Source organism: Amblyomma americanum, chromosome 6 (genome assembly GCF_052857255.1).
Source record: "Amblyomma americanum isolate KBUSLIRL-KWMA chromosome 6, ASM5285725v1, whole genome shotgun sequence".
Taxonomy (NCBI): Eukaryota; Metazoa; Arthropoda; class Arachnida; order Ixodida; family Ixodidae; genus Amblyomma; species Amblyomma americanum.
This window is the reverse complement of record NC_135502.1, coordinates 4,150,771-4,164,188: the sequence shown is the minus strand read 5'-3', so window position 1 is coordinate 4,164,188 and position 13,418 is coordinate 4,150,771. Positions and strand designations below refer to the sequence as shown.

The window sequence follows — 13,418 nt, the reverse complement described above, 5'->3', positions numbered from 1 at the left end:
TTTCTAATTCTAAAACCTCTTCAGTTGCCCTTCAAGATGAACTTGGTGAAGTCGAGTTCTCTGCTAAGATGAGGATTAAGGTTTTCCCACGTGATTTGGTTAAGACGGACTTTCGCATTGACCCCGAACCCCGGGCGACCCCCATGAATTGTCATGGTGACCCCGTGCCAAAAGGAAAATAGGGGTGTGCGAATACAGTAGACTCTCAATAATTCAAACTTGGATAATTTGTACTTTTGGTTAATTCAAACATACAATCGAACCCCTCTATAGTAAAGTAGCTCAGACCAGCAAAATTGTTCTACTATGTCAGGGTCTTTTACTATACCAGTTGATGGTGATGAAGTGGCTCCGACTATGCTCTCTGACTGCTTACTAAGCACGAAGTTTTGGTTTATAAAACAACACTCAGAAATTACCTTACATCCTGCTCTTATTGTTCCTTTATGTGATAATTATTTATGATCAGTTATCACATGTTATCGCGTTTTCGACATCGCGTTTATGTCTTGTGGAAGTACCGCATTTACACGAATACACCGTGGCTGCAAAACTAAAGTGAGTTTGATTCCATGTGAAAACCAAAACTTTTCATGATCACGGCATCGTTTTCTCTGACTTCAGCATCATTTAAGACGCAGCAGTTAAGAAACGCACGCCGCAAAGTTAAGCGCTGCAAAACCGGCTAGGCAGTTCCGCTTCTTGCCGCTGCCTCCCCGTGCTTCACGCTGCCATGCTACGAATGCACGCCCTTTTCTTCCCTTTTCTACTTCTCACTGCACTTTTGCTGGCATTCCTTGCTGAGCGATCCGTGCCGCCTTCTTACTAATTTCATAGCCAGCTTTACTTTTTCCGAGTGTGCTCTTTATCTCACGACCTCAAGGTTTTCGAAAAGTTGGCTTCACCTCGCAGCTCTCGAGCTTGGTGAACGAGCGCATTCGGTGTCGGCCTCGCAATCCTAGACTTCGGGCGTGCCGCGATGTTATCATTCCACGGGAAGTACATCGCGACGGCCAGACGCTCTTTACTATAGCCGTTTCTTCGAAAAAAAAATTCTTAACTAGAGCAGAAAAAAAGTGCACAGTCGTCTATGGAAGGTGAAATGGGATGCAGCTTCACTTTACTATATCCGAGTTTTTATTCTGAGTTTACTATAGCAGGCTTCTACTCCATTTCAAAATTTTGGTTGGCTGGCTATAATTTCAATGCATTTTAAAGCCACTTAATTCGTACCGTGATTTCTCTTAAATTTGCTTAATTAAAACTTTTCTGTCTTGCTCCGATGCTCCGGAGAGGGACCAGTGATAGTGTTTTATTCAAACTACGTTGCATTATACTTCTTTTTGCACACAATCATTGCCCGGTGCCTTTGCTGTGACTGGAATCATGCACTAGAACCGAATAGAATGAGGCAAAAGAATTTCATCAAAGTGGCCTTGTGTGCCTTCCATCCACTGCTTAGGAACAGAATGTGCAAGGCGTGGCTTCTCCAATCCAAGAGAACAATGCGCAGAGAAGGCGCTCTCGTATTGCTCTCGCCTTCCACCTATACTGACAATTAGAAATCTATATTTGTGTCTAAAGTTAAAATTTATGAGCATGAATATAAAATGAAAAATAGGGGCAGATTTGTTGTTAAAACACTTGCAATAGTGACGTTCATAGCTTGTTTTCTGCACAGGCTGCATGACAGTTGCTGCTTTTTGTTTGCCTTTAGTCCTAAATGGAAAAAAATTGCTGTTCTCGTTTTATCATTCACCCATCGTAGAAGTCTCTGAAGTTGATGTTTATTTATTTTTTTATTTACAGTACCCCTAAGGGTCCTCGTGCAAGGTTATTACATAGGGGGGGGGATACAAGCATAAAATTATGGTCCGGGCACTTGAAATAAAAAAATAATTCATGTAATAACGAAGTACGAGATAAAACTAGTAAAGTACACAAATAAAACAACAAACAACGCAAAATAAAATACTCAGTAATACTATAATGCACATAACACAACAAAAATACAAAATCTGTTAGTCCATGGTTTGCTTTAACAAATGCTGAAAGGGTTGAATAGTGCGAGGAATCAATGATTTCATGTAAAGCGATGAATGGCACGTATTGCGTTTTTGTCGTGGTCACGGCGAGGAAAGACTGCAGGGGGTGGCAAAAAGAAGTCATTGTGGAGGGTGGGATGATGGTACAATTTGTGAAGTAAGGTTAGGCGAGCGAAATGGTGTCGACATGATAGTGGTTCCAACTCGGCACGCTGTTTTAATGCTGTGACACTGGTGAAGCGTGAATAAACTGAAAAGATGAAGCGAACAGCACGGTTGTGCAGGGATTCAACGTTGTTTATGACGTATGCTTGTTGAGGATCCCGTATGGCAGAAGCGTACACTCAACTTTCGGGCAGATTATCGTGACGTAAACAAGTTTTTTTAAGTGTGAAGGCGCGTGTTTGAGATAATGCCTAAGAAGGCTGAGTGCGCGGTTTGCTGATGTTAAGATTATGTTAATGTAGTAATGCCAAGTTAGGTCAGACTGAAAGTGAATTCCTAGGTACTTGTAAGTTGTTGTAAGTTCTATGCTATCGTTATTGAGGAAGTAGGCTGTAGGAATTCGAGTGGAGCGGTTAGTAAACGAAATTAACTTTGCTTTAGATGCATTTAGAGACATTAGCCAGGAGGAACACCAAGTTACAGCGTCAAGATCAGTTTCAAGTGTCAAGCCAGCGTCAAGTCAGATCAGTAGTTATTAAATTCTCTCCATGGGTGCCTACAAGCCACCACTCTGCATTGACGCCAGTTGTTTTCACACGCCAGGCTGCGATTTTTTTCTTGTCTCTCATTTAGTCCGTTTAAACTGTCAAGCAGCGAAAGACTGGCTCATACTAGATTTCCGCCATCGACAAACATGCAAAATTTTAGTGAAATTTTAAAACAAGCACAATTCAACCTACGCTGTACTCGGGATTCCTCCCTAGTGCTGCGATATTAGGTAAACACAGGCGCTGCCTCTAGGTTGTGAAAATCGCTAGTGGACAGGTTCAGTGAATGAGTGGCAGCCAAAGCATGTCTGGTACGCACAAATTAGCCTCTACAGATGTTCATGTCATAAAGATTCATGCAGTGTGGTGTGCATTTTAGAACGCACTTGTGTTCAAGTCTTTAAAGTTGTTTGATCACATTTGAGGCCTGAAATTTATTGTCTTTTTGTCTGCACTAATTTTAGCGTTTATGTTTTTGAACATGACTACCACTGGTGTTCATGAGGACTGTGTAGGCTGATATTGCATGAATTGTCTGGTTTTGTTTCAGGACAACTTCATGATGATGGATGATGCGGTGTTGTGCATCTGCTTCAGCCGGGATTCCGAGATGCTGGCTTCTGGAAGCCAAGATGGCAAAATTAAGGCAAGATCATCTTTGGTTGTCCAAGAATGCTATTGTTCAAAACATGTGCACGCATGATAATGGGCAGGCTAATGCAAATGTAGGTGTGTTCTGCAGGTTTTTGAGTACAGAGCACCACTCTTATTTTCCTCATGAAGAGGAGAAATCAGAGGTTCCGTTTGTTGCAACGCCGCATTTTTCTGAGCAAAAACAGAAGTATAGGAAGATGATAAACGAGGCAAATGAGGAAAGAAACTTTAAAACTTTAAAGTTGAATTTCTTGGCTTTCACTTTTTCTGTGATTGCCATCACTCATCCCTTTTACACTTATAATGAATGAGAGTATTATGGCAGTTTTTTTTTTTTTTGCACATAAATCCTGAAACACTGAGGAGTGCAGTGAAGCGCTAGACTTTTTTATGCACATGTGCAATAGTTTTTGAAAGTTATTTTTGCAAGAAACATTCTCTTGTAACTGCATGCTGAAGTTCAACGTTATTTCCATGCATACTGAGCATCTAAAAGAAACTAATAGTTTTATTGCACAGAACAGGGCTTTGCGAGCATTCTGACATGAAAAACTTGCGCTTTTTCTCCTTCATTATTTAACACCCTGGTGATTACATTACAAGGATGTTAATGGTAATTACTCAGCAAATATACAAGCTAGCTAAAAATTCTGGGGGAATTTAAGTCTGCTTAGCATGTGTTTTGAGGAAAGGAAAGGGCATCCCTGTGAAGGGGTGCAACTGAAAGTGCATGTGTCATCTCTACGAACCCCTGCCGCAAGCTAGCTTCCAACTTGACTAAAACATGCAAGCTTTATGCAAAGAGAAATGCTATGACAGCACCCAGAATGCCGTACGAGAATGGTTGCTTGAAATTTTGGTGAATTATTAAAGAATACTGCCACCACATTGAGGTCAACCAGTGATGGCATAGCTGGAATTTCCCCAGTACCTGCAATATCTAGCATTGCTTCTGCGGATGCGGTTTTGTGCCGCACGTGTTGTCTTTCCATCATTAATTAGTGATGATGTCATCGGTTTTTTTTTCATTATTTTCACCTTTACTACTTAAGTCATTTTTTCTTAATTACACTAATTTCTTAATTGCCTTTGCTAAATAATGGTGTGACATCATTCATCACGGCATAGAACTCTGTTTATATTTGTGAGCTAGTTTTCAATTGCAGGTATCGTGTCACATTTCTAAAACGAAAAGAGGAAAATGGGAGGCGGCATTTGGGAGAAACCAAACTCTAATTCAACAACAGAAGAAACCATCTGAGGATAATGGACAAGATGAGCGAAAGAAAAGAAAAACACAAACACAACGTGATTTAGGTATAAGAGAGAAAATAAGGTTCACTCAAGGTTTCTTTCCCGGTGTCTGAGTCTATTGGAGGTCGCACGGCGAGGTGGTGCAGTGAGGTATGGACGTAGACGTGTAGTACTGGGCGGAGGTAGGAAGAAGGCATAGGGCGGAGAGATGGAGATCGCCACCGCAGGCGATAACGCTACGGCACAGGACCTATGACGTGGCCTGGTCAGGAAGCTGTTGCAGCGGTGGAATCCGAGAACAGTGCTCGCATTGTCGTTCGAAGTCGAAGACCAGAACCTACACGTCATGGGAGGTGCCGGGAGGGAACAGCGTCGCCTGGGTCTGCGAACTCAGGCTGTCGACTACGGCCTGTCCCAGCCAGGTAACTGGGACGTCTGTGGCAAAGACCCAGGCCAAGTAACCGTGGGCGCCAGCAGGAACCGAGAACGTCTGTCGCCAATCACGTTCCTGCTGTTCTCACCTGCTCGCGTACCACACGACGCGCCTCCGTTCTCTTCTTCTCCGGCCGGTCTTCTTCTTTTTCGTTCCCTCTGTGGACACGTGCTCGCGCACCATGCGCCTCCGTGCTCTTCTTCTCGGGCTGGTCTTCTTCCTTTTCTTTCCCTCTGCACGCGCGTGGAAAAATCAGTCTCAGCCAGAGAGTGGCACTGGCTCCCTACAATATACCAATTGTCATACACATTCAGTCATGACTACTATACACTAGATGACTCAGCACTTTTTGTGAGCCACATGACTCGGCACATTTTTTTTACTCACTTTGTGACCAGTGACTGAGTACTTTTTGTGACCGTGACGCAGCACTTTTTGGGACCCATTTTGTGTCAATGACTTATGATCATGACGAACGACTTTGATAACCACGACTTAGTTTCTTCCTCAGACAATGACTCCAGTCATGACCAGTCGAATATGATTCGGTCATGACTTTGGCCTCACGACTCAGAATGACTCACATGACTATGGCAATGATCTGACACTCTATTTATATATCAATTGTCATACACATTCAATCATGACTACTATACACTAGCTGATGACGTCATATTGTGCATCACATTTTGGTTCCACATTTTGCTTCCACTTTTTGCGGACACATCAGCTGCCGACATAGCCTAGTAATGCTTTTTCATTAAGAATAAAATGCAGCTCTGAAACAAGTATAAAAATTACATATCCATGCCAAATTTGTTTACATTTCATGCATAACTAATGGAAAAAAAAAAACAATTTTAAGTGCTGCATCCCCCCCCCCCCCCCCCCCCCAAAAAAAAAAAAAAAGTTTAGAAATGCAGGCTGGCACTATGCTGACTGGCTCTGCCATCAGAGGCACTGCTATTGGCAAAAAATGGTTGCAGGTACAGTAAAACCTCGTTGATACGTTCCCGGTTCATACGATTTCCCGGTTCGCATGCTCATAATCTCAGACATTTAAAGTGTCCTATGAGTTACACTATATTTCTGTAATACGTTCCCGGATAACATGATTCCCCGGCTAGTGCGTTTAAAATTTTGACAAGTTGTGGTCTTATAATGCGTTTATTGACCATCCGCACATGTTAAAAGCATACACACGGTGATTGATGGACTAAATCACTCCACCTGCTTTCACGGTTTGAACCCGGTTGCTAATCAGAGTCAAGAAGAGGGGAGAGTGTCGAAAGGTACGGTGTGTCGCACAATGAATGGTGGACTGGATCACGCCACCTGCTTTCACGATTTGAACCCACTTGCTAATCAGAGTCAAGGAGATGGGAGAGTGTTGAGGGGTACAGTGTGTCGCACAGTGATTGATGGACTGGATCACGCCACCTGCTTTCATGGTCTGAACCCATCAGTGGCAGCGGCTGCTCCGTCTGAGAGAAACACTATTGCTAACTCATACTCTGCTACATGAATCTCATTGATTGCCTCTGAATTTTTAAGTTTTTTTAAAACCAGTCTTGTGCTTAAGCTGCACTTTTGAGGGGGGACATGGCTCTTAAAGCTGTATTTTTTTATTTTTGACCAAATTTGATGAAATTTAGTACTCTTATTCAGTTTCCTGCACTGATTTCAAATATCTAGTTTCTTTTTCAATAGGCCAAGTAATTACAAAGATAAAGGAGCTTAATGGTTCATAATTTGCAGAAACAAAGAAAAAATAACTGCACTACACAAATTTATATTAACATATGGCTAGGTACTATAAAGCATAAAGAATACAATGTTAGGAGTACTTTTTTGATATATCAAATAGCAATGCTATAGAAATCCAATGTTCACTGTTCCAAATGTGGGTGCCGATTGTTTTATCTAGAGCAGGACTGCTAAATTTTAAAACCTAAATTCCAAAATCTGTTCCTAACATTGTGTGCTTTGCACTCTTAGCCACATGTCACAACAAAAAACCATGGTTCTACCTTTCTTGAAGGCCGAGATATCGCTTCCGCAAATTAGCTAGCAGTCAAAAATGGGTGCTTTGAGAAAACGAGAAAAAAGGAATAAAACCACTTTTAATCAAAAATGCAGAAAAAACTGCCATATTTTGCTTCCTATGTAACTAAAAGCCACCAGGAATGTAGTCAATCTGACTACAGCCACCCAAATTGCGCATTTTGAAAGTGTGCTGCATGTTCAATGTGGTCTTGCGCTTCTTTGCAGATGCCACTGCTCGGCACTGGTCCTTCTCTGCCATGCGCTTTGTGCTTGGCATTCCAGGTTTGAGGTGCAAGTCTTTCAGTATTGCTGCGGACGTCCTCTCACAGCCAGCATTGAATCTCGTCACAGCCTCCACCACTGCAGCTTGCACAGTGAACACTGACACATGCTGTTCCTTTGGAGCCAGTGCCCATATCATGGAGTGAAGGGACTCATTGCTGTTCTGAGTACTGCCTCTTTGGCACCGCTCAAGAAGCCTCTTATCAGAAAAGCGCTCGTAAATGGGCAAGAGGGCCTCGCAGACATATGGGGGCAGATTGTAGCGGTGCTTAGGAGCTGTCTCGCCCTTAGCACTTGCTGCATTTTGGCGGCACCATGAGCTTGGTCCTGGCGGTCAATATCAATGATCTGACACAGAGTCAATTGATGTTGTGTGATGATAAGTGGCCATCACTGCTTTCTTCATTCCCTGCACGTCACCCTTGTGAGTCTTCAGGGCCCAGCCATAGTACCCGCGTTAGCTTTGCAACTAGGTCAGCGGTTAGTTTGCCTTTACTGCCAAGGCTCTCCAATCCAGGTCCCGTATGTTTTGTGATGAGGTTTCGCAAGCTTGTGCCCATCCGTTTTTGTACATGGTTGGCACAGTCTTCATTTTCCACTGGAATGTACCCATACACTCTGGCTTCCTGCAAGGCAAGGAAAGTGCGGCTGTCACCATCTGAGAGTAGGGTGGTGTACCTTAGGTTATGTCGTTGCAGTGACCTCTGGAAAAGGATGAGGGCGGCTTCAACTTCCATTTCTCCGGACTTCTTAGAGGTGTTTTTTTGGCAGGTGTGGCTCTCCTTCCAAGCCTTGTACGTCGGATCATCTTCCTTTGGCCCACGCTCACAACCGGCACAGAAGTTGCTGAGTACAACAAAATCAAGAACTAGCCCCGTGAGCTCGGCGACCGTGCCTACGCCAATGGGCGACAAGTAGTCGTGCGTCACTGTAACTGTCATATGACACGGCAATGTTTCCGGGATTCCCAAGCTTCAAGTCGTCGTAGAGTTCCCGAACCGATTGTGCGCACAGAGTCGTCTGCTTCTCGGCAGCAAGAGCCGCCGCGAGCGCCAACTTCCTTCGTCTTCTTCAGGTACCTCTGCTATGTTTTGGTGTGAAGGCCGTGGTAGGAAATGTTCATCGCGGCAAAAACGTTGTTTAGCACCATTTGCTGATTCCCGGTGGCTTGCATCACCCGCGCAGCAACAATGTTCACAACGAACGGGCTGGCCTTCTGGTTGACGTTCACGCGGGGCATGCTCCACCGCAGCATGCGCACCTGATAACAATTTTTATGGCGAGGCCACCTGACGCTACAGTGACGCTACCGCCGCACACTTTGCACTTCACGCACGACATCATCACGTCCACGGAGTCCAAGTTTACGACAACGAAGCCTGTCTCGATGTCAGCTGGCGTGGCCGCATCGTCGTCAGTGCGAGTGAGAAAATCCAGCTTCTGCGTCGTTGCCGGCGTTGGAGCAAGAACTTGAAGTTTTTCTTGAGTTTCAACCTCCCTTTGCACCAAATTTGCACGCTGCAACATTGCAGTGTCGTGCCGAATGCGACCACTGTCCGCACCGCTTTGACTCGTCGACGAGCTGGCTAAGCCTACTTCAACACTGTCAGCGGCTTCAGCATTGCTTGCTGTTGGCGGTGGACTGTTCTCGATGCCCTCCGAAGGAATAGCATGGTTCTGGATGTTATAAACAGATCGCTTCTTTCTTTTGCTGAACTTGTGCCTCGCGGCTAACTTCCCCGTTGATCGGACATCGTTGCACACTTGTCACAAGGAACAAAGAGAGGTGTCGTCGTGTCGCTGGCATCGCTTGCAGAGTGGACCAGACGATGGGAGCCTCGCGCAGCCAATCACAACGCGCGACGAGTAGGGTCGCGCGTTGGAAAGAACAGCTTACCCATATCTGGGCATGCTGCTCTTCACAACATGTGAAACCCAAATGCACAACCGATTCCTAATTACCTATACATCTAGCCGCCATGGTGACTCAGCGGTTATGGCGCTCGGCTGCTAACCCGAAAGACTGCGGGTTTGATCCCAAAACCTTACCCATATATCTGGAGAAGGAAGTATACACCCTAACTGATGTAGCTTGCCATTACTTCTGTATGGGGCCAAAACGTGGAAATTTAGGCTGGCAGTCGGGTTAAGAACAGTGCAGTGAGTGATGGAAAGTAAAATATGTGCAACATTAAGGGACAGAAACGAAGGAGCATGGATTTGATGACAAACTGGAGTTGATATTTTAGCCAAAATTACAAGAGGAGAAATGTGACACGGCAAGATATGTAATGTGCAGAACTGTCTGCTAAGAGGAAGAAAAAGTAGCTGGGAGTGGCCAAGAGTCGGATGCTGTGATGAGATTATGAAACTTGCTGGGATAACATGGCCACGGCTGGGCACATAGCGGGTGGCTGGATGCCATTGGGAATGGTTGGAAAGAGCAGCATAGTTTGGCAATAAAAAAAAGGGATTGCTCTGCAAGTATGTTGAATGTTTGCGGATTTTTTTGTAATGGTTGCTGTTCCGTGGAACGACTTTTTCTTTGTCTTTCTCATGCCAACTGGTGTAGCTGGTGCATGTTGAGAGGGGCATTTAAACTTTATTGATGTACTGGAAACGTTGGGCCTCAGTCTAAACATTAGTTTTCGTAAAAATACCTTGAAACCTAGGTTTCTAGCTGTAATTTGGTCAACAGTGCCTGGAACCAGACAGGCTTCTGTGTGAAACCTTTGCAGAACTTAACATTTTGTCACGCCGCTTGCTTCTGTGATAGTTCTGTTTCATCCCAGCTGCAAAATTTAAAGTTTTGAATCCTTTTGTCAGTGCTGTCATGGTGGCTGTGCAGGTGTGGAAGATCCAGACGGGCCAGTGCTTGCGGCGCTTTGAGCGCGCCCACTCCAAGGGCGTCACCTGCCTCACCTTCTCACGAGACAGCAGCCAGCTGCTCAGTGCCTCCTTCGATCAGACCATCAGGTGCGTTTGGCTCAACGCGAGAGCATTAACGAAGTGGGGCAGTTCCTTACTGATGCAAACACAAGTGGGAAAGAGGCACCTTTTCAGCGGCATGCTAAACTCGTGGTAGTATGTGAAGTTGCTACAGAGGTTCATGAGAGGTTCATGTATCATCACGGCATGATACAGTTAAACCTTGATGTCACGAACTTCACTGTAAATAAATCTCGATGTAACAAAGTATTATTGTTCTCACAACTTCGTGTCGCATTGAACACGATATATTTTTGCCTCTAATAACAAAGTAAATTTTGACACGTTTTCAGCATAACAAAATATCACTGCTGGCTCGAAGCGAACGTAAGGAAAAATTGCGCCTTGAGCACGAGTGGCTGAGCAGCATGCATACCAGAGCAAGTGCATGCAAGTGGATGCTGCCCAGCTGACAGATGCACAGTGCATAGGCCATTCCTGACAGACATGTGAGTTGATCATAGTGGCGAGCGCACCAACTGCTGTGCCATCTCGGATAGTACAGGCCAGCTACCATGGCATTGAGTCAATCCAACAGAAAGCGCGTTTTTCGGAACATCCAGCCAGGCCAGTCTTCAGCAGCTCTCACTGTCTTCTGTCTTGCCAAAAATCGATGCCAGATGCATTGTGCTATCCATTGCATTCATTGTCTTCCAAAGCTCAGTGAAAGGACTGGAAAGGTCGGCTGTCGGACACTTCGCTTCCCATTCAGGCATAGTGCGCTTGCGCTTGTGGTGAAAAATGTAATGAGACTTGTAGTGAGCCTGGTTTCATTCCTTCGGGTGCTGACTGAAGGGCACTTACAAGGGCACTTCCCGCTTTTGCCGAAATGGAGAGAAAGAGGAAGGGGGGGTGCCGGCGTGACATGCCGCCATCAGCCTTCTTTCCTTTGTTTCCCTGCATGTGAGACGGTGATGAAATTCCTCGTTGTGTCGTCGACATGCTCAGGAAGGTGCAAATATGACGATGATGACCACAAAAGCAAAACATGCGACATGTGCATCACACACAGGGTTTGGTAGCCATTCCAAAGTGGTTCACAAGCTTGGAACATGAGTAAGAAACAGTGAAATATCTATGGGCATACAAACAACTTGTAAGTTGATAGCTAAGGATGTGCAGGAGTAGCAGATCGATTTCATTGCTGATCATGTGTTTTTCAGATGACTGAGCCGCAACATAATTTCAAGAGTATTTTGCATGCCAGGAAATGAAATTCAATGTAGTGAAATTTCAGTGTAACGAATTAAAGAGCGGATATTACCGACTGTTATATTGAGGTTAAAGTGTGCAGTCAAGCCTACTTATAGTGAATCCGACAGTTGCTGACCTGATAGTAGTTTTCGAACTAGATTTGCAGTGCAGGGCCTCAGTCTTTTATACAAGCATTTCTGAAGGAAGGGTGTTATGTCTTTTGCTATCGGCAATTCCTTGTGCCCTGTGTTGAGTAAGGAAGCATATCAAGAGGAAATAGTTCGCATAGTTTATGAATGGTTTGAATTGCTTTGCGTTGTGGAGCTTGCTGCAAAGAAGAGCACGTCTTTCTCCCCCTGCCTGCAGGATCCATGGCCTCAAGTCTGGGAAGCTGCTCAAGGAGTTCCGTGGCCACACCTCGTTCGTGAATGATGTCATCTTTACGCCTGAGAGTCATCACCTGCTCAGTGCCAGCTCGGATGGCACGGTCAAGCTATGGAGCGTCAAGAGCACTGAGTGTCTGAGCACCTTCAAGTCCCTGGGGGCAGCCGGTGGCACGGGCAGTGCCATTGGTGCCGACATCACGGTGAACTCAATCCACGCCCTGCCTAAGAACCCCGAGCACTTTGTGGTCTGCAACCGCTCTAACACCGTCTCTATCATGAATATGCAGGGGCAGGTAGGAAGACCATGCTTGTTTTGCATAATCACAGCCTTCTTTACCTGCCTTTGCACTTGCCACATTGTTTGATGAATAGCGGACAAGACATGTATGATTGAGTTGCACGGCAGCAGTTTGGGATGCGTCACAGCTACATGAGAGGAATGTGAAAATTAGGCTGATGAGATGCTTGGCAAAAATATAGCAGTACGAAGTCCAAAAAAAAGGGAAAAAAGAAGATGCCAAAACCTTCAAAACAGAACCAATTGTCTAAAAATCTAATTTGGCCGTTGACAGGGGTTCATACGTTAAGTCAAGAGAGCTCATCACCATTTCAAACACAGCCAACACTTTAGTAGTGCAAGCTACACAAGGCTAGTCAGCAGCGCATTTCAGGCGGCCCGCGCTAGTCACTTCTGCGCATACTCCGTTACCATGGCAACCAGCTGCGCCGAATCGCAGGTGTTCGCCGCACGCTGTCACCTCTCTGGTCTCCGCGCAGTGCTGCGCGTGACACCATCACTTCACTTAGCTATGCACCTCACTGCGCATGCGCGGTGCTCCGAGCCGCGCGCCGTCACCTCGCCGGTCTCCGCGCAGCGCCGTGCATGACGTCATTACTTAGCTATGCACCTCACTGGTCAAGCGCTAGGCTCTTAGCAGCTGCGCCACGGCGGAGGACATAAGCCACGGAGTGGCCGCTCGCCTTGGGGGAAGGCTCAATGGAAGAAGACGACACGGCTAGTGGAAAGTGAAGACGCTAGGTGAGACGTTCTTCATGTACCTTGGGCATCCGACACGCGCTTACTCTTTGCGCTTCATTTCTTATTACTTAGATGGGCAGCCTCACGCCAGGCAATGACTTCGGGGTCGGTAGAAGCAGCTTCCCATAGGCTCTGAAGATGCCGCTTGCTATACACGCGGCTGGTGTGGCCACCAGCCGCGTCTTCTTCTTCCATTGCGCCTTCTCCCAAGGCGAGCGGTCGCTCCGCGGCTCATATCCTCCACCGCGGTGCAGCCGCTAAGAGCATAGCGCGTGCGCCGTTTGTTTCCTCAAAATCATTGGCGTCAATGATTGTCAACGTTGTCCACGCCAATGCCACTGAACATAATGGACGCCAACAGCTTTCGGTTTGTATATCCTGGTT

The 13,418-nt window shown here is 45.7% G+C and overlaps 1 protein-coding gene across 1 annotated transcript in view; it reads left to right on the top strand.

Annotated features, from left to right (window-relative positions):
- Smu1 (Smu1 spliceosomal factor) overlaps positions 1-13,418 on the top strand; it is a 47,098-nt gene that overhangs the window by 8,445 nt on the left and 25,235 nt on the right. Inside the window, exons 6-8 of the mRNA XM_077668290.1 lie at positions 3,309-3,404; positions 10,276-10,403; positions 11,976-12,288. Of these exons, the coding sequence (XP_077524416.1) occupies positions 3,309-3,404; positions 10,276-10,403; positions 11,976-12,288 (537 nt within the window). The remainder of the gene's footprint in view (positions 1-3,308; positions 3,405-10,275; positions 10,404-11,975; positions 12,289-13,418) is intronic.